This window comes from Oryzias latipes, chromosome 1 (genome assembly GCF_053564925.1).
Source record: "Oryzias latipes strain Hd-rR chromosome 1, Olatipes_Hd-rR_3.1".
In the NCBI taxonomy this organism is placed as follows: domain Eukaryota; kingdom Metazoa; phylum Chordata; class Actinopteri; order Beloniformes; family Adrianichthyidae; genus Oryzias; species Oryzias latipes.
The window spans coordinates 26,958,305-26,979,372 of record NC_136237.1 but is presented as its reverse complement, the minus strand read 5'-3'; the positions used below and the strand labels follow the sequence as shown (position 1 = coordinate 26,979,372).

The 21,068-nt window shown below is 39.8% G+C and overlaps 2 protein-coding genes across 2 annotated transcripts; both read right to left on the bottom strand.

Annotated features, from left to right (window-relative positions):
* Positions 1-8,185: 8,185 nt before the first annotated feature.
* Positions 8,186-11,766, bottom strand: LOC101157998 (caspase-6). Its single transcript, XM_023957445.2, has 7 exons — positions 11,724-11,766; positions 10,959-10,989; positions 10,709-10,864; positions 10,497-10,573; positions 10,238-10,413; positions 9,916-10,066; positions 8,186-9,276 (listed from the first exon to the last, which is right to left on the bottom strand). The coding sequence occupies exons 1-7, from the start codon at positions 11,725-11,727 to the stop codon at positions 9,044-9,046; spliced, it is 828 nt and encodes a 275-aa protein (XP_023813213.1). The 5' UTR covers positions 11,728-11,766; the 3' UTR covers positions 8,186-9,043.
* Positions 11,767-14,591: 2,825 nt separating this feature from the next.
* On the bottom strand, positions 14,592-20,426 carry LOC101156220 (phospholipase A2, group XIIA). The gene is made up of 4 exons (XM_023957447.2): positions 19,967-20,426; positions 18,745-18,821; positions 18,454-18,619; positions 14,592-15,082 (listed from the first exon to the last, which is right to left on the bottom strand). The coding sequence occupies exons 1-4, from the start codon at positions 20,229-20,231 to the stop codon at positions 14,964-14,966; spliced, it is 627 nt and encodes a 208-aa protein (XP_023813215.1). The 5' UTR covers positions 20,232-20,426; the 3' UTR covers positions 14,592-14,963.
* Positions 20,427-21,068: the final 642 nt, after the last annotated feature.

Genomic DNA, 21,068 nt, shown 5'->3' with positions numbered 1-21,068 from the left:
CAGGAAGTGACACCGCAACAGCCAATCAGAGAGGACTTCCATTCCATTATATTACTAGTACATTTTCTTCCAGGATATGAGTCGTGTAAATCAAGCCACGCAGCGTCGTTGTTTTACCACAGACATTTATCAGTTAATTTACCCCAGGGAAAAGAAATATTTTCAGCAGTTGGACTTGCTAAGAATTTAGTGGAGTAAAAAAAAGTTCAGGGTCATATTTGATGTTTATTTTTCTTTACAGTATTTTCTGGAATATTAGTCAAGGTTTTTCAATACTTTTGTCAGGGATACAACTTACACTCAGGAGCGACTTATTTGTGATTTTTTTTTTCATATACTAATTTTTTTTCTCATAAACAACCGGTTGCCATTCAACCACTAACAACCGCTAGAGGGCACCATAGGTGCAGGTATCAGAATTATTGACTACTGAGAGGCAAGGCAGGAGAAAAAGCACCATCCAAAACAAACAGAATCTGACAGTTTTCTTCCAACTTTGTGATATTTTTTCTTATCCACATTGGTAAAATATTGCCTTAAAGATTAAATAAACTTCAAATGTACTACTTTTTGGGATGGTATGATGGAGATGGCAGTCTTTCTGTTTTCTCTAAGCTTTTTCCCAAAAAAAAAAAAATGTACAGGAATTACTCAAATAATGTTAATTCCTGCTCAATTTTCACGCTGCGGTTCCTAAGCAACCCGCCAACTTTGAGCTGACAGTTGTAGGTTTCTCTCCATTTTGATGTCTGATTACAAGTGACACCTTTTTTTTTTTACAAAAGTGAAAGAAAATGTGAGGAAAAGGCAACAGTTAGCATAAGTTCTATTATAATCAGCGAGCAGTGGAACAGGGATTTACTTTTGATCAACTTGTGTACTTGAGAGACACTACTGGACGAGGTCCCAAGTTGATTACTAGGGTGATCACATAACAAACAGGTCCTGAATCCTTTATGTCAGAGAATGTCAGATGGACAGAGATGGAAGAGACTGTGAGATCTGAAGAACAAACAGACAAGGACTCTGACATATTAGCTGTTAGTGTGTTGGGGAACTCCCTCCAAATGTTTCATATTGGGTGGACACAGTTTATCCCATGCCATTTTGAAAGGACCGTTAGACGACCACATCATTACGTTCCATAAGTAATGTGAAATGTGTTCAAGAATTGTTTATGGTTTATAAAAAGTTTGTTAAGAGAAAAGGTGTCTCAACATGTACTGAAGTTCTGAAAATTATGTTTTGTAGAGTAATTTCCTTTGACTGCGAATAGAATTTGATGAGATGCTGGGATTGGTTTATTAGTGGCTATGACTATGTTTAAGATGGGGGTGACTATGTAATGTATGGAATGTGTTGTTCTGGTGACATTTGGAGACTGAAATTGCTAGGCAGCGCACAGACTTTAGGTCAACAGTTGTAAGTTTTTCTCCATTTTACTGTCCTATGAAAAGTGACTCAATTTTTCAGAAAAGTGTCCGGATTATTGGAACATTCCCCTTGCAAGACGTAACACTGCCACACACAGGAGGTCCCCGGGCTATCCAGGAATGGCTTGTATCCCAAGTGCATGATTGCATCAAAAAGGAGCGTTACTGACTACGCACATGCTGTGGAGACAAAAGATGGAATGCAAGTCGTGAGAAAACATGTCCAAGGGAAATTTTTATGTATGCCACAAAGTTACTGCAAGTAAATGATAGGTTAGTCAATTCAAAATTAAAACTGAAAGCAGTTTGTTATTAACGAAATCTGAATCCCATTTCTTTATAAGAAAAAGCAACAGCTAAACTACCAGACACACCTGCATGACAAATCTTCAAATAAAACTTTAAGTGGAACTTAGAACATTAAAAACCTTCAAAACACCTCCTGTAGGGAGTTCTCCCATTGGTGTGGGGATGCATTCCACATTTTTGTTATGGCAATACAGAAGAACACTTTTTCTTTTTAATTGGTCTCTGATATTCCTAGCATTCACAGTTAGAACAGTTTCTAATCTGAGATGCACCACCTGCCAACACCAAGTCAAATTCCTCGTTTTGTAAAGTGCGCTCTACTGAACCTGGCAATAAACCTTTTTCTGATTCTGATGACATGTAATAACTACACTATCAAATCAAAACTTTATTTATAAAGCACTTTTCATATAAAATATAACACAAAGTGCTTACATTAAAACACAACAAAATATAAAAAAAGCATGACGATCAAAATAAACAAGCACAAAAATTAAAAAATAGGGCCCCCCTCCCCGTACCTATCCCCCCACTCCTTTCACACTCCCCACCCCTAACTGATGGGGAAAGAGGATGAGAAATAGGCTGAGCACGAAAACCAGTTGTTGGAAATGCCAATAATTGGAACCTCCCTCTATTTGAATAGCTGCATAGACAGCCAAATGCAGCATCACAGGTGGGGACCGCTCCACCACAGCTAAGCAGTGATGCAGGTCCCCATCCAGAGCCGCAGCGGCTGAACAGCAGCCGACCCAGAGGGAGAGGATCCAACCGAGGAGGCACCGGAAATAAAAATGAGAGTCCATCTGTCCCCTACCCCTTCCCTGGTGGGTGTGCGGGCCCCTTGGCGATGGTGGCCGTGTCCCTTGGGTGCCGGCTCCCTGGGCCCGGCGGTGCTCTCTCTGCACGGTGGGGGGGTTCATATTACACCTGAGCCGGGGGTGTTCGTGTCCCTGGGGGGTGGGTCCTGGACCTTGCCCCTGAGCGCTGGGCCCCGCCAAACTTCCAACATGGCCGAGCCTGGTCGGGCCATATTTATAACACCCCTTGTGGGCCACCCTTTTTTCCCCGGGGTTCCCCCCTCCTGGGCGGGGGCGGCGGGCCCCTGCCTTGCTCCTCCCTGGACCAACCGTGGGCCGGGTGGGTGGCTGCCTGGAGTGCGGAGCGGGTCTCCCTTGGGGGGTCCTGGCTCGTACCTGGGGTTGGGGCGGGGGGATGCACGGAACTCCTGGGTGGTGGTGGGGTGCTCGTCTGGGGCTGTGGGCGTCTTTCTCCGGTGGGGCCCTGCGTTGGGCTCTTCCGGCGCGGCGGGGGGGCTGCTTTCCTGGCTGGGCTGGGGCGGCGCTCTCTTTCCCTCCGCGCCTCCCTGCTCTCTGGCTCTGGGGGCCTCGCGGCGGTCCTGCTGGCCCTGGCCTGGGTAGCGGTCTTGGTCGCCCGGGGGGCGGTTGTTCCCTGCCTGTTCCCGTGTGGTGTTGGGGGAATTCCGGCTGCCGCTGCTGCTGTGGCGGGGGTCTGGGTGTGGGGGTGGCTGGGCGCTCCTCCTCCTTCTTTTCACATTCCACCATCCATTTTAGAAGAACATAAACACTCACCTGAGCACAGGTGTTAGCTCACTTTGCACTTATAGTTTGCATGATTGAATGAATGAAATATTTCACACTAGTTGGTTTAAAGGCATAGGTATGCGTTCGTGAACACTATCTGTTTTGTGTACATGTTGACATGTGAACATTTTTTTGCAGCTAGCAGGTGTGTTGATAATATTTGAGTGTGTGTGAACAGGCCCCGCCCTTTCTGTACTACATTTGAACTGTACCGTAATGATAAACAACCAGTAAACCTGTCTGCTTTATGCTGCTTCATGGTCTTACCCCCCCCCCTCTCACTATCACCACCCCCCCCACCCCCCCTGACACCCCTCCCTCTTCTTCCCTTCTTTCCTTTTCCGTCCGGTCCAACACCAAAGATTTTCAATCATGGTTGAAATGAATAAAAGTTTGGCCTCAATTACAAAAGGGGTTTATTCAGTCATACCTTTGGTTTGTCTGAAGATTAATAAACCCTCTTGTTAAAGTAAAATATGTCCAACACAAGAGGCCCTCAGCTCTCGTCTGTCTGCCCAGCTGTTGGACAGGACAAGTTAAAAAAAAAAAAAAAAAAGGAAATAAAAATGAGAATGAAAATGTAAACATATTGATAAAAACAATAAAACATTGAAATAAGGTAAATTAAAATAACGAGTTAAAAATCTAGTTCAAGTTCATAAAACAAGATTCTTTTTTTTCATTCATTTTCTATTCCGTTCTGTCCCTTTTGGGGTCACGGGGCTGCCGGAGCCTATCCCGGCCACTGGTGGGCGAAGGCAGGGGACACTGTGAGGCAAGAGCGCTAACCACTGCACCACCGTGCAGCCCATAACAAGATAAAATGGATAAATAAATAAATACTTATAAATAAATAACTAAATAAATAAATAAAAGTAATAAAAAATTAGCTAAAAGCCAGGTTAAAAAGGTAGGTCTTGAGCCTATTCTTAAAAGCATTAATGCTCTCTGCGACCCTCAGGTCCTCTGGGTCCTTCGGTTCAAATTGATTGTCTGAAGAAGTTGCTGCAGTTTTGCCATCCAGAAGTAATGGTTTTAAAAAAGTCAAATGAAAACCTGGGAAAGCAATGTAAAGAGATGGAGAAGAAGGTTGAAGAGCTGGAAACTAAACTAAATGATGCAGACAGCTACAGCAGAAGATTAAACCTACGCCCGGAAAAAGTCCCTGAATGAAATTCACAGGATGTCAGATCCAGAATCCAACAAGAAATGTTACCAACGAAGGTCTCTACAGTGGTGATTTCTGCACTTGACAATGCTCACAGAGCTGAAAAACCCCGAGCAGATGGATCTAACCAACCTGCTTGACCCTTAATCATTAGGTTCTTGCCCAGATCAGCCAGAGATCTGCTGTGGAAGGGCTCCAACCTGCTGGATCGTCTTTTCTGTCTACGGGAAGACGTCCCATCTGCCGACAAAGCAGCCCGCAGCCGCCTCGACAGCTTTATGCATCACAGCATACAGACCACCCAAACCAAGCTCTGTTTTTATTGAGGAGTTTTCTGAGTTTTTTAGCATCTGTCCACACTTCCTTTAACATCATTTTAATAACTGGTGATTTTAACCTGCATAGACAGGAAGTCGGACTATGGCACCTCTCAGTTCTTGGACTTGCTCGCTTCTCTTGATTTTAAACAACACGTCATGCAGCCGACTCACAACAGGGGGCACACTCTTGACCTCGTCATCAGTCACGGTTTACCTACCAGTGTGTCCGCTGTTGTGGATCTGGCTGTATCTGACCATTACTGTGTGCTTTTTAACATCACTGGTTTTATAAAGCAGGAGACCTCTGTGAGAACGGTGAAGAAGCGCTACTTGACTCCTGAGGTGGTCGAAAGATTTATTACATCTGTTCGCTCCAACTCTCCACCTGTCTTACCAGCCCCCTGTGATCTACTTGTTGAAATTTTTAACAGTAAATTAAAATCCAGCCTCGACTCAGTTGCTCCTCTAAACTCTAATAAGATAAGAACCAAAGCCACACCCCCTTGGAGAACTGAGGAAATTAAACAATTGAAGAGTCGTTGTAGATCTGCCGAAAGACTTTGGAGAAAATACAAACTTGAAATAAACTATCAATTATACCAAAACCAACTAAAACTATAAAACTATAAAATCAAACAGTAACACAAACCAGAAATTCATATTTTGCGAACATCATCTCTGTAAATAAAAGTAACCCCAGAGTCCTCTTCACCACAATTGATCTTTGAGCAACTCAAATGAAAACAAAAACACAATGCCAGCCTCTGCCTCATTGTGTGAGGACTTTGCTGACCACTACAGGAGCAAGATCCATTCTGTTTGATCGAACATCATAAAAGGACAGAAAAGCCTCTCTATTGGTAATGATGGCTTGATTTTACCTGAGGAAGCACTGGACAGTTTTGACCTGGTTGAAGCTGCAACACTTGGTTGAGTTTTCTCCCAAGTTAATCCAACGACCTGTTTTTTAGATCCCAACCCTACATCACTTTTTAAATCATTTTACTTTTGAGAGTGAGATTTTAAATATCATGAACTCCTCTCTACAGATGGGTATTTTTCCTGCTGCCTTTAAGACTGCAGTGGTGAAACCCTTACTAAAGAAAAACCAATTTAGACCCTTCAGTTTTTAATAATTACAGGCCTGTGTCCAACTTTCCATTTTTAAGCAAAGTTTTAGAAAATCTTGTTTTTATTCAGCTAAATGAGTTTCTCTTACAAAATAATATTTTTGAGATAAACCAGTCTGGCTTTAGAACGAACCACAGTACTGAGACAGCCTTGTTAAAAATCGTTAATGATGTCAGATGTGCCTTGGATTCAGGTCAGATCTTGATTTTGAGATACTTTTAACTGTTTTTAAATATCTTAACGGTCTTGCGCCTTCTTATTTATCAGATTTTTTAGTAAAGTATGAACCCTCGTGGACCCTGAGATCCTCTCGCACTGGTCTTTTAACCATTCCGATTGGAAAAACAAAACCTATGGAGAGGCTGCGTTTTAGCACTATGGCCCCCGTTTATGGAACAGTCTGCAAGAGGACCTGAGAGCTGCAGAGAGCATTAATGCTTTTAAAAAAGGCTCAAGACCTATCTTTTAACCTGGCTTTTAGCTAATTTTTTATTACTTTTATTTATTTTTTTAGTTATTTATTTTTATGTATTTATTTATTTATCCATTTTATATTGTTTTATTAACTTGAACTAGATTTTTAACGCGTTATTTTAATTTACCTTATTTCAATGTTTTATTGTTTTTATCAATATGTTTACTTGTTCATTCTCATTTTTATTTTCATTTTTATTTCCGGTGCTTCCTCAGTTGGATCCTGTCCCTCTGGGTCGGCTGCTGTTCAGCCGCTGCGGCTCTGGATGGGGACCTCTTACCCCAAAGAATGGGTAAGAGAAAAGCGTTGGACTATTCTGAAGTGGCCTTCTATGAGCCCAGATCTGAATCCAATTGAACATTTGTGGAAGGAGCTGAAACATGCCATTTGGAGAAGACACCCGTCAAATCTGAGACAACTGGAGCAGTTTCCTCATGAGGAGTGGGCCAGAATACCTGTGGACAGGTGCAGAAGGCTCATTGTCAAATACAGAAACAGTTTGATTGCAGTGATTGCCTCAAAAGGTTGTGCAACAAAATATTAAGTTATGAGTACCATCATTTTTTTTCAGCCCAATTTCCTTAGTTTTTTTTTAAAACAATTCTGTTAATCAACAACTCAAAAGTAATGGCTGTTTTTGATTATTTAATTTTCAATCAATTTCAAGCCCTGAGCACCAGAGCAATAGAGGCTCAGATTTACTCCACCAGACAAGACCCAATGTGTAGGCTGTACAAAGAGGCGCCTGAAACAATCCAGCACATAACTGCAGGGTGTAAGATGCTGGCAGGGAAAGCATATCCCCTTGCCGTTAGTTCATTGAAATCCATGTGTTGTACCTGTAAAGGGTTTTTATAGTTTAGGGAAAGTCTTTCCTCCTGTCGACACATGGCATTGCCCATGTGTATGAATTGACTCTGCTGTTGTTGTTTTCCGGAGTATAAGTTTATCATGCAGTTTATAAATTTGTTCTTCAGTTATTTCTGCTCCTTTTGATAACCACATTTTCTTTTGTTGCAGTGGAGCTGAGCTTTGCATGTAACACAAGACGCTGATGACGTTGAATGTTTTCTGTTTCTCCCGAGCAGGCTCTTGTGTTGTGTTGCCCTGCAGCTGCTTTGCTTGCAAATTGGGTCTAGATGACCCAACTCCCAATGTTAAGGGTTAAAAGAATCTTAAATTCATTCCTAAAGCTGACAGGGAGCCAGTGCAGAGATTTTTAAGATTGGTTTAATGTGCTCTCTCCCCCTGGTTCTCGTTAAAAGTCATGCAGCCGAGTTCTGGATAGCTGCAAACGATTAAGAGTGGTTTTCTTTACTCCAGAAAGGAAGGCATTACAGTAACGCATTACTGATATGATAAAAGCATGATTTAGGAATTCAGCACTGGTCAAAGCTTAGATCTGCATCTAGAATCACACCAAGGTTCCCTACTTTATCACATGCAGTCATACAGTTGGTTGACAGATAAAATTGGAGGATATCTCAGCTTCAGAACCAATAACCAAGACTTCAGACTTGTCCTGATTGGGCTGCAAAAAGTTCTCTCCCATCCACATTTTAATGTCTGAAATACATTTTAAAAAAGACTGTCCAAGAAAAATAAATAAAGAATTGCACAAAAATCTGTAAAACATTGTTGTTAGCCATTACACATTTTTTATTTCTATTTGCCATTTAGTTGCTCAGCCTTTCCAAGGAGTACTTGCAAACTATTTCAAAACAAATAAAAGATAAACGCACTCTGTCTTATAGAAGAATATTTTTATTTATATTCTCAATTAAACACACTTAGAACAAACCAAGTACAAGTGATACTACAGATGGCTACACCTGAGCAAAAATAGGGGTGGACAGCAATGGTGAGTTTGGTATTAATAAAAAACTTAAATGAAGGTTATTATTGTTTTTGATAAACTGACAAACTACATCAGGGATGCATTTGCATGAAAAAGTAGAAAATGAACAGCCTGTGAAGGAGTTAGAAAACCAGCATCGTCAGCACCTTTAACCTGAATTCCAGCCGGGTCTATTGTATTGGACTGCATATTCTCCACACTATTGCTTACAAGAGAGGTGTGATCTGAAAAGTCGGTTTTCTGTAGTGCTCTAGATAACCTGTGGTGTCTCAAGATTTCACAGACTGATTCAAAGTGTTCACAGTGAATTTAAAGACCCACTCTGATGAAAATCTAATTTTGGGTGTTTTTTTTAATCATGTCATTGAGGCATTTTCCTGATGATAGAACATTAACCCCAAAAATGTATTTCTTTATTCAAATCATCGTGAATCAGGAGCAGACAAAAAAATGCAGTCTGTAAAAGATCGTATTTGTGACAGAAAATTTGATGGGTGAGCCAAAAACTCCCTGCTCCGAGCCCTCATTTCTAATTAACTACTGCCGCTCTGCAGAAACTATGTCCTGAAAGACGACAGAGGTTTTTGATTTTGACTGAAAACAGCATAATAAAAAATTAAAAGAATACTGGGAATGTTTTTAAAATAACTTAAAAGATGATCGGAATGGGTCTTTAAGGATATGGGATGAAAAAACATTTTTTTTTTTTTAAATCGATTGATTTTCTAACTGTGAACTGATACTGTTACTTTTGACGGAAGTACAGCTTCTTGGTTAACATGGAAGCAAAACAAGGAACCTGTTTTTTCTCACTACCATTCGGGTCACTTCTCATCCTCACACTTCTCATTGCCAATTTTCTGTTGACCAGGGTAAGTAACTCTGTGAACTCGAGGCGACTTCCGCACTTTTCAAGGAGCTCGCACAGATCCTGAATGTACCAGGAGCCTTTGATGGGATCTCGGAAGGAATAGAAACCTAAAAAAGGCAAACAAAAAGTGAAAAGGCTGCTGAGTAATCAGGTAATTCTGTGTTTTGCTATTTTTTTTTCCATAATCAAAGAGGTTTATTGTTAGTATTTCCAGGCCTCACTAACACACTTAAAAATCCCTTAATATCTTAAAAAGTAATTACTTGTTTGAAAGACTTAAGTGATTTAATTCTGACTAGGGTTTTAAAAGAAAAAATAAAATTGCATTAATTTTACAACTAAACTATTTAAAGATTAAACAGAGTAACACAGAAATTAAAATAATGTTTAATTTCCCTTGCAGAGGAAACCTTGACCAAGCAACCTTTCCCCTATTTATTTTCCTCCATTATTACACAAAACACATTTTTATCATTACATGTAAAACTGTAACATGTACAGCAAGTTCCATTAAAGGCTTGGAAATGTGAAAGTGCTAAAAATATAACGAGAGAAAAAGTGTTCAAACAATAACTATCAAATGCAGATCTTTTAATCTAGGAGACAAAAAGGGGGAAGTTGAAGTTAAAGTATATTAATTACTTCTTCAAAAATGACATAAACACCTGTTCATTTGGCCTCAAATTTATTTGATAAAAGCCCAAGAAAATCTGACAAATAACTCTTGAGTAACTGTCTTAATTCACCTTCAGCCACAGAATAGCACATGATGAAATCAGCTGCCGCAGGTAGAGTCTTTATTGCGCTGGCATCCACCACCACCTCATTATTCACCTCATCATTCGCAGAAGCCGCAGTGATAACCACTGAAGTATCACATTTATTTCCACGACACGCCTGCAGACACACATTGAAGTATTAATTTCATCTTTTCCCTATATGACACAGCCAGAAGTTTTTCCAAGGCAGCAGGAGACGGTTAGCTTAAAAAATAAAATAAAATAAACAACTAGTAGATTTTTGAGTGCACCCCCTAACAGTTTAGACATCTGTATTGTTTAAATGTACCTGAAAGATGAAGATCTTGGGCTTTCCTACGAGGCTCGGGCAGTTGTCTCCTCTGAACGCGGCTGTGATGTCCTGGATGTTGATCATGCCGTCGTAGGTGTAAACGCAGTTGTTCTCGCCGTGGCTCAGGAAGACCAGCAGAAAGCAGTCGGCATCAGAGTGATCCTCCTCAGCAGCTGGGGGACACACCTATTTGTCAAACTTTGCTGAGTTTTACTGTCACATTAGCTCAAACAGTAGAGGCACATGTCATTACCACCTTCATGGATTCTATCCAGGACTTCTGTCTGTTTTGCATCGTCATAACTCCGGACGTCAAAATTTAAATCCAGGAGTCTATATGATAAACCAGAAATGGGTTCAGGTGGAGCAAAATAGAAGCAAAGAAACCAAAATGTTTTCTGCAAAAAGACAATACACGTTCAGACATGTTTTTCAAGAAACCACAGCGGTGGAGTGGGAGAGGGATACCGTTTCTCCAAGCTGTGGCGGTCAGCATTTGTTCCATGCCTGTCATTCATCTCCAGCCGCCAGTAAAATCGCTCCTGGTTGAAAATGAGGGCCAGGCCTCGACGTTTGTGGGTCATCCTGTACTCCTCATTTGGATTCAAGCCGGCTATACATAATCTGTTATGAATCAAAAAAGAGAGGAAATCAAAAATCAGAAATATTGCAAATGTTCTCCGTTATAGAGTATATAGGAGAATAAAGAAGTCTTTACTCTTTGAAAGAGTCAATCTCCTTCAGGTTCTCTGCAAAAGAAAACAACATTAACATGCAATAAATTATAGGATACTATGCAATTTGGATTAAAATTTTGGAAGAATACACTCCTCTGTTACTTACAGAACCCTGGATATAAATAAATAAATAAATAAATAAATAAATAAATAAATAAATAAATAAATAAATAGTTCACTCAAATCAGCATTTTGTGCGCACAAATTAGTAGTAGGCATTGAAGGAAAAAAGTGGATCACGCTGTTGTCAGAGCTGTAGCCTGAGGGTTCTTTCTCTGGAGTCGTCTTGGACAAGGCTTTGTCACAGTTTGATGACGTTAATACGATACTAATAATAACAATGGATTTGGTTTATTTTGTGCTTTTCTAGGAGCTCAAAGCGCTTAAAAAGTCTCCATTTTCTTATTCATACTTGGTGATGATGAGCTACTTGTAGCCACACCCAGACGGCAGGCAAATGCTGACTTGTGCGCACAGAATGCTAGTTTGAGGAAACAATTGGATTTTTGCTTAAAGTCAGTCCTTTTAGTTCAATTTTTGGAAAATGCATAGACCCTCTTTAATCTGCTCATTGGTGGATGACCAATGTAAAACAGAGGAGAGCAATAGAGGTTTATGGCGGTGTGCTGGGGTTTTTCACATTGAAGAGATCCCCGGTAGATTTACTATTGATAAATTGTGCTGACAGTAGTTTTTGAAAACACCCGGCAATACATGAACAGCGTTAAACATTGTCAAATACTCACCCATCTCTGCAGCTTCTGTTTTGCTGTCCTTTTTAACACTTCCTGAACAGACAAAGAAAGAAGTTCTGACTTAACAGAGCTTAACCACAGTTAACTTGCTCTTGATTCAATGAAGTTCATTGTGTCTATAAATTATACCGAGTACTTAAATTATTTTTATCAGACACTGTTTTTTTTGTGTAAAACGTACCGACATGATGTTGCAGTGGAAATACCTGAAGTATTCCAGCGAAATATGTCGGTACGTTTTACAAAAAACAAACCAGTGTGTCTGATAGAAAATAATTTCAGTACTCAGTATAACTTGCTCTTGTCAATTTAGCTGACTAAAGTAAATGAAAATATTGTGTGAACACAACTTTATTGTTCAAGCCAAAGTCAGTACCTCAAACTTACCTTTCAGTGCCTGAAACAAAGTAAAAAGCTGAATATATTGCAAAGTAATCATGGAAAACGTTACCTCCACAAGTATGTGGTTCACAGCGCTTCTTTTCACCTAAAGAGGGGATTGGGGGTAAACCTTGCTTTTAAAACAACCTGCACCACCTCCATGATGACGCTGATTGGCTGATATGCTTGTTTTAGTACAGGGCAGCCAACTCTCAGAGTGCACACCGGCATGAAACCCGCGCATTTGAATATGTTTGAATACTGACGCCACACCTCGTTATCTCACGCTGAAATGCACAACGTCAAAATTTTCCTAATGTTATTTCTAATGTATATATCTATTGAGGCTGAAGACACACAGTGGGATCCATAACTTAGGTCTGCAGAGAAGATTGTGGTGATCAATCAATTACAATAAATCAGTTTCTCGTGGGGTCAGTGCGCGAGTCCCACGTTCATCATTCTCAAGTTAAACAAAAAGAAGACACAATCTATTTCGATTTCCAGAAATGTATATAGTATTCGTGCCAAAAAGCTCTGCTCACTTTAGTAGCCTACTTTAGAAAAAAGAAGGAAAAGCTAGCAACTTAATTTCATTTTCCTAACTTGTAGAGACGCAAATCCTGTTATTTTTTTTGTATATTTTTTGTATTATTTATTTATTTAGTATTGTAACGGCTCTGGCTACCGGAGCGAGCAGTGCACAAAAACCCACGTTTGAAGCTTTCGTCACGTACGGGTGCTGCGCATTATTGGCACTGGCTCCCAGAACGCGCTCACTGACTACGCGCTAAGGCTTTACGCACGGGGCGTGCACGTGATACATAAATGCCCGTGAGATGCCCTCACAAACCACGCTCTGGTTGTATAATTGTTTCATTTCTAACAGCCAGATTGCGTGCAAACAGCGCGCTCCTGTCCCCTAAACAGCACTTGCAACGCAATGCAGGCTTGGGTGGGGGGTTCTGGTCTGTTCTTTTTGCTATCTTGTCTTTCTTCCAGCCCTTTTGGAAGTATGGCAGCAAAAGTCTTACTTTCTCTTTGTCTACCACTCACTCTTCAAATCATTTACTTTTTAATCTTTAATCATTTAATCTCTGCCAGTGTTGGTTAAATAGTCATGGTTTTCCAGCATGAAAGTCTTCTAAAAACTCCCAGATTCAAAAGAAAAATACATACTGGTAAATACATTTTAAAAACCACCCAAAATATTAATCAGTGATTAATTAGCCATATTTAGAAATCACCCATTATTTATTACTTCCTGGTTTGATTAAAAGTACAACTATGAAACATTTTTAATTATGTTACATCTGTCATTTTTGCAGTCAGTCTGAGTAAAACATGAAAGAATTGACTGCTATTAAACTTTATAAGCAACAACCGAAGTTTTTCTCAAATATTAAGAACAATAAAAAAACATTGAAAAAGTAAAAAGAAGGAAGGGAGAAAAACACGAAAAAGAAAAAACTAAGATTTCTCGTAAAACGAATTAGCCTGTTATTAACAAAAGTGGAAATTATTATTATTATTTTTTTACTTTTCATGAATTTAGATTAGATCAAATGTAAGCAAATAGCTGTTTCTCAGTCATTATGTTTTTCAGAATAACCATTCTTGCTCTGCTACATTTTTTAACATGATCTTGATCATCATAATTTCATATTTCTTCTGTTGTGCAAGTTATTCAAGTCATAAACTGACCCATCAGATGCCTCGATAAAAGTAGGAGGCGATGTACCAGGACTACAACCACATGTTTAAATAGTTCAGCAGACGGCCTGCATCCAGATGGAGTTGGGGGACTGCTGGGGGTGCGAGACAAGCCAGAGGCGACGTCCACGGCCAAGTGTAGGAGCAGGAGCAGAGAGGAGCCAGAGGCTCGTAAGACCGTGACAGCCAATCAGAGAAGACTCCCACTCCCTGTCTTATTACAGGTCTGGTTTCTTCCAGGACAAGAATCTTTTCGTCAAGCCAAGCAGTGTTGGTGTATCACAGACATTGATGACCGGTCGTTAACTGACCCCAGGGTGAATATTTTCAGCAGATGCACATTGTTATACACATTAAGGTTTAAGTTCACTATCTTGTGAACTTAAAATGTTCCAATTTAGTCTTAAGCATTCACTTACTTCCTACATTACACGTCCATGGCCTATAGTAGACTTGCTACATTTATACTCAGGTATACTTAATAAAAACTTCAGTTGTACTATGTTTTGTTAAGGGATGGTAGTTTTTTGTTCTGTTATTTGAAGCTTATACTTCCTTTACAATGACAAACAGAACTTTAATGTTGGTATTTAAAAAGTGTACAAGTATTCTAAAAAAATGTTTTTTAAACAAATGTACATAGTTAGGACACAATTAACATTCCTGCTCAATCTTTAATATGTTTTAATCAAAATGTGCACATTATGAATTAGGCAACTGCCAATTTCTTGGCTATGATTACCTAAATAATATGAATATTCCATATTTTCTGGCAAGAAGGTAATTTTATTGATGCAAAATAGTTGGTAAAAGACCAGGTAAAGACCTGGACACTTTTGTTTTCTTAGTTTAATGTTGTCCTATAATGTCCTATAACAAAAAAAATCAAAATCTTTAGCAAACCACTTCCAAACATTTACATAGACAGGGCATAAACCATCCACAAACTAACGTCATTGTACATCTAGTTTATAAACTTATAACTATTAGAATTTTCTTCTCTATAAAAGAAGGTGAACAACTTAGTATCAGTAGGAGTTGTATCCCTGAGGTAAATCTACATATTTAGATAAAGAGCTTTATTCTTGGTCTTCTTTAATTAGTCTTCCTAGTGTGTCCGTGCCAGTCTCTGTAGTATCAAAGCTCCCGCTTCATCTCATACTGACACACACAAGAGGCCCGCTGGCTGTCCAGGTACGGCTTGCATCCCAAGTGCATGACGGCATCGAAAAGGAGGGTTACTGCAGACTCGCATGCTGTGGAGACAAATATGGAATGCAAGACGTGAGAAAACATGTCAAAGGGAAAATGTATGATCATGCTAGCACGTTACCACAAGAAAATAATAAATGTAATCAACATTTCAACATGGTTCTGTAACTGAAAGCAGTTTGTTATTCATGAAATCTCAATCATATTGCTTTACGGAAAAAAGCAATGTCTAAAACTACCAGACGCAGCCGCATGAAAAATCTTAAAAAAGAAGAAAAGAAAAACAATGTTTGGGTAGAACTTAGAACCCTAATATGTGTTATGTGTACGAGTTAAAATTTTGGTAGTTAATTACAATTACTGGACCATAGAAACCCTTGTTAATTTATTACTTAGGTTTGTAGGCTCTGACATTTTCTCTCAGTTAAATGAAACGAAGCAGAGGTTAATTTAAAAAAAAAAAGGTAGGATCAACTGGGGCATACACGCACGCATGTATGCTCCGGATTGGGATTGGTCAAAGAACAGACATGCCCTCATTGCTGCAGTCACATTGCTTTCCAAACTTGCTCAGAGATGAGACAAAAAGAGATGCTGCAAGGAGTCCTCTCATCCCTGAGGAGCAGTGGGTGAGCAGCAGAACAGAGACCCGCCCTGAATGCTGATGAGTCGGTTGTGAAAGACACAACTCTATAGCTATATCTCTCTAGTGAGAAAACCATGAGCTGACTGCTTCCTGGGAGTAGTTTTTTTTCCTATATTTCATCTATTCTTACTTTATTTTTCGCTCTAAGCTGCATGGGTTAGTGCTCGATGTGCTCCGCAGAGAGAGAGTTGGTGGGGTAGTTTGATAGACCCGCAGCTGTGCAGAACTGTGCACAAAAGGCAGACGTCCAATTCATTCTAATGGAAAACCTAAAGTCAGCAAAAATAAATATGAAGGTAATAAATCATTCATTTTCAAAAGAGTTACTTAATTTCAGATTTGACGAATATAGGCATAACAGTTTATTTCCATATCTCACTTTGATCATTGGCATAGACCACATGTGTTGTAACTTATTTTTGAGTCATTTTTCACACTGTTGTCTGAATTCTAATGTAGCCAGGTTATGTCTTGAACCAGGTTCATACTTTGCACTATTTTTTGCACTATCATTATATTTTTTCTGGTCCATATCTATAAATATGAGTCCAACAATACTGTAGGGCAATATTATGGTTGATAAAGCTGACAAATAAAGTTTGGAAGAAAAAAGTAATCTACCCAACACTGTAATTTATATATATATTGTAGCGACCGACGTTAAGCTGTGCTAATCTGTTCTGTGTTGCTATCCCCAGTTAGCGTTAAATGATTCTGTTGGGGATCTGTTTTTTCATCGCTTTTCTAGTCAGATGGATGACTGTGATTGGAGGAGTGTGGGTGGGGGCGGAGAAGCAAGTGAACATAAGGAAGCGTCATTAGAGCATGAGAGTTTGAAATGAATGAGGAGACAGCGTCAGGGCAAGTTCTCCGTTTGTGCTGTATTTTCCATGTTTGCGGCAGACAGCGACCATTTAAATTACATTAAAGGCTTTGCAATTGGAAACAGCCGTCTCTGACTTCTCATGATGTCCAGCTAGACGTTACAATATTTTTCACTTATCCTTAACTATTTACATTTATGTTTAGCATTTCAATGGGCATGCTTCTGACACACTATTTTGTAATAGTTCTGCAAAGAGTGTATAAAAGAATCCACAAATGTGAGATAGCTGGCAATTCTTATTTTACTTAGCTGAGCCTTTACATTTGGCGCTCCATATAGCTGAAGTAAATGGTGAATGGGTTATACTTATATAGCGCCTTTCTTCTTAAAAGGACAAAGCGGTTTACAGTCACGGGACCATTCACCCAGTCACACACACATTCACACACTGGTGGCAGCTTCGCTGCCAAACACAGGCGCCTGCCTACCACCAGAGGCAAGGTGGGGTTCAGTGTCTTGCCCAAGGACACTTTGACTCATGGGCGCAAGGCAGGAATTGAACCTGCAATCTTACGATCATGGGTCGACCGCCCTACCGCTGCACCGCGGCCGCCCAAGTAGGTAAACCTGTTTAGAGGAACTTTAAAAAAAATAATAAAAAAATGTGAACAGCTGCAGTACAAAGGCTATAACAAATAGCAATTAGTTGTCTTTTTGGAATCTAATGTTTTGACTACATTTATGGTGTTTCTATTTCAAAAATGCTAGGAAGAGATATATTTCCGATGAGAGATAGTTGATACGACTGCTCCAATCATTATGGAAAATTATGCATAAGAAATATGCATATGTGCAAAATTTCTTTAAAAAATTAAACTTTATTGTTTGATGACAACCCTAAGCTCTACTAAGAGCTGAGTAATATGGCAGTTGAATTACAGGGCGGTCATGTTGCAGAGGTAGATCGGTCGGCCTCTGATCAGAAGGTCGCAGGTTCAGTGTCCTCCTTGCCTGCCCATGAGTCAAAGTGTAGAGCAAGACACTGACCCCCACATTGCTCCTGTTGGTTCTAGGTGGGCGCCAGTGTTTGGCAGCGGAGCTGCTAGCAGTGTGGAAGTGTGGGTGAATGGGACAGTGACCGTAACACACTTTGAGGCTTCTAAGAAGGTATCAAAGCGCTAAATAAGTATCTGCCATTTACCATTTACATAGATAGAAGATATAATTTAAAAAAAGATAAAAGAAATCTGGCCAAAGGAGACTTTGGATGAATTATAATAAAGTAAAAAGCACAGTCTCATGGCTTAACCCAATACAATTGATAATAAAGCAAAGTACTTTTATTTATAATAATAACCCATAATATAGTTTACTAAACATTTACTATGATACATAGACTTTGAACTAGTTTTTAAAAGTGTTCGCAGTTGTCTTTAAATCATCATCCTGCCGTTTTAGCCAAAAATCATTTTTCTAGGACGTAGCTTCTATTCTGCAGAGAGGCAGGGGTTCGTTTGAAATTTTTCCTCCAAGTTGTGGGCAGGAATATAATTATGTCCCCACGATGCTCTCCCACTTGCTTACAGCACTTTACAACCCCAACCTAATTTTAGCGGTGCAACAAAAAGGGCAAGCAGTTTTGGAGCTGTCTAGCCGAACAGTTTTGAGCCAGATATCAGAACAGACTAGGAAAACAAAGACGTACACGGATCTAGCTGTAAGTGGACGCCTGTGGGTCGCTGATTGTAGCTTCTACATCACAGCTACAAGCTTTCTCCAACAGCATTTTTTCATCTGCTCCCGATTCACAACCTTTTGAATAAAGAAATACTCTGAAATGTAATACAATTTGAAGCTTAATATTTTAAAAATCCCACAAGAACATGTTAAAAAAACATTGTTTTCATTGGAGTGCGTCTTTAAACACTGTCTCAGTCTCTTACCTTGGACAGACTGGGCTAACCCCAGAGTCCTCTGCACATTTCTGCAGATGGTCTCCAGACACTCCTGAAACTGCTCATCACAGTCATGCTTCTCACGACCACAGGTGTCATAGCAGCGATCATGTTGGTTACAACACTTGGTCATGGATGGGATACCTATATCAAACTGGAAATAACAACACCATTACTCCTTTTTTATTCATTTCCTGTTCAAATGCACTATTGTCTTTAGAAACAAAAAATATATTCAAGAAAGTGTGCAGAAGATTATTTAAAACTAAGCCATGCTACCTGAAATCCAAAGAGCGGGGAACCACATCCATTTGGTGGTGAAGGTTTGTACCCAGGACGAGCTATAGGTTTGTAACCTGTAAGAAGGGAGCAAAGGTTTCTTGTTTTTACACAGCTGAGATGATCAAATCAACACAGAAGATTTTGGAGCTTAATGTGTCTCTCAGATCATTCTGTTTGATTCAGCTCAACAACGTTGACAAGTTATAAATAGGTATAAATATGAAGTATTGCATAGCCCTTGTGCTATCCTAGGCACTTTAACATTGGGAGTTGGGTCATCCTAGACCCACTAGACCAGGGTTCACCAACCTTTTTGAGACCGAGGGCTATTTCATGGGCACCAAGTGGTATGAAGGGCGCCACTAAAAACCTCCTAGCCCCCCCCCCCCCCCCCCCCCAAAAAAAAAGAAAAAAAACAACACAATTTGAGGACTTCCTTTTGTGTGCCCTATTTTTATTTGCTCATTTTGCACACAAAAACATGCATGAATTTTCTAGACTCGTATTACAGGGGGGGGTCAAACTCAGTTGCAGCGGGAGCCTAATTTCAAAACAGACTTTAGGTTGCAGCCGAACAAGATAAATATTTATTGAACATACTAAAGCTAAACTTTTAAACCTTTAGAACTTTAACTTAATTTTAACTTTTTAAACATAAATGTAAATAAAAACAGACAGGAATATTAATCCTCACATTAATGGATTACTCAACCACCTCAACCTATTCTCAAAATCTTTACATTACATGAATCATAAGAATGTGTAAAATTGTGTAATTTTTTTGATCTATTTAAACTTTTGTAATAGACCCTTACTTTTAGTGATTATTTTTTAAGTTATATTTGTTTACATATTTGGGTTTTCTTTGTCTACCTTTATCTCAGAATTGATATTGTTGTCATTGACAGACATGCCGTGGTTGTTTGTTGAATATTTGCTTCAATAAAAAAAAAAAAATTTTTTGGGTGCATTCCCTGCGGGCGCCACAAGGGGTGCTCACGGGCGCACTGGCGCCCGCGGGCACAGGGTTGGTGACCCCTGCACTAGACAGTGCGCTAAACCTTTATCTTCAATGATTTGTAATCTTCACTGGTGTCTATGAAATATTTCCACCTTTATCCACCTTTGTCATGGTAGGAATAACACTTCAATGGTCATCTTGACCCCATAGGATAGCACAAGGGGGTAAAAAAGGCAAACATTGTGAAGAAAATCCCACCATCACTGCATTTGTTATGACACAGCCCGTCATCCCCGCCAAACAAGTCAAGAGCTGCGTTCAAGTACGTGTCGATTTTGTGAATTCCGTTACGAATAGTTTTGAGTGTCAATCTCCAGTCTGGGGTCTCGGGCTCCTGTTTGCAGGCTGAAACAAACGCGAAACGTCCACACAACAACAAGCTGAACAGGAGCAGCCAAGCGGGGTTGGGAGACGTCATAGTCCGTGTGCTGCCTCCCACACAGAGCAGCGTTTCCAGACGCATAGTAAGTCTAAGATCTTGATCTTCAGGTCCGGGATCCAGATCAGAACGTCCTCAGAACCGGGATGTCAATTATTCCTCAGTGTGCTGTTTCGGCAACATCTTAAAATTAAGCGGTAGCTGTTTTCATTTTACTTCCAACTCATCTGTCAAACCTATGGTGTCACTTCCGGGTTTGGGCTGTTCACGTGATCACCAATAAACAACGTACGACTTTATTTGCTGTACATAAAAACGTAAATTTAACTACTATAATTTAGCTAAAAAAAATTATTTTAAAGGTTACTGCAGGCAACACTAAATATAAACTTTATGGCTGATTTAAATCCTACCTTTGACATTAAAATTTAAAGGTGTTTAAATGAAATCTGTGGTTGTTTTTTTAAACATATTCTTAGTGCTTTTTTCTTTTGATGAAGGTCATATGTTAATAAACTTAAGATATTTCTTCATTCGAATCTTTCTGAATCAGGGGCAAATGAAAAAAATGCAGTTGGAAAAGCTTATAGCAGTGACGTAGGTGACGTTGACCACAGCTTCCGGATTTGCTCCATTCCGAGGCATCTTTTAACATACCAACTTCTCTCTCCCTTTAAATTTTTGACAATGGCAGATTAATGGAGCAATGAGCTAAAACTTTGTATTTTATAATGAGTGTTCATATCTCTCTCTCTCTCCTATAAACCTGTTTTTGTCCCTTTTGGGGTCACGGGGTTATTGGAGCCTATCCTGTCCACTCGCGGGCCAAGGCAGGGGACAGGTCGCCAGTCTGACACAGTCACATGCACACTTACATCTAGGGACAATGTAGAGTACCCAATTAACCTATGAAGCATGTTT

Coding starts and splice junctions, on each gene's coding strand:
- LOC101157998 (XM_023957445.2), bottom strand. Junction 10,865..10,958: donor GAGATTGACTCTTTCAAAGA/GTAAAGACTTCT, acceptor GATTCATAACAG/ATTATGTATAGCCGGCTTGA. Junction 10,414..10,496: donor CCTGGATAGAATCCATGAAG/GTGGTAATGACA, acceptor TGTGTCCCCCAG/CTGCTGAGGAGGATCACTCT.
- LOC101156220 (XM_023957447.2), bottom strand. CDS start 20,231: ATGCGTCTGGAAACGCTGCTCTGTGTGGGAGGCAGCACACGGACTATG. Junction 18,822..19,966: donor TCATAACAAATGCAGTGATG/GTGGGATTTTCT, acceptor CCCTTCTTACAG/GTTACAAACCTATAGCTCGT. Junction 15,083..18,453: donor GTTAGCCCAGTCTGTCCAAG/GTAAGAGACTGA, acceptor TTGTCTCCACAG/CATGCGAGTCTGCAGTAACC.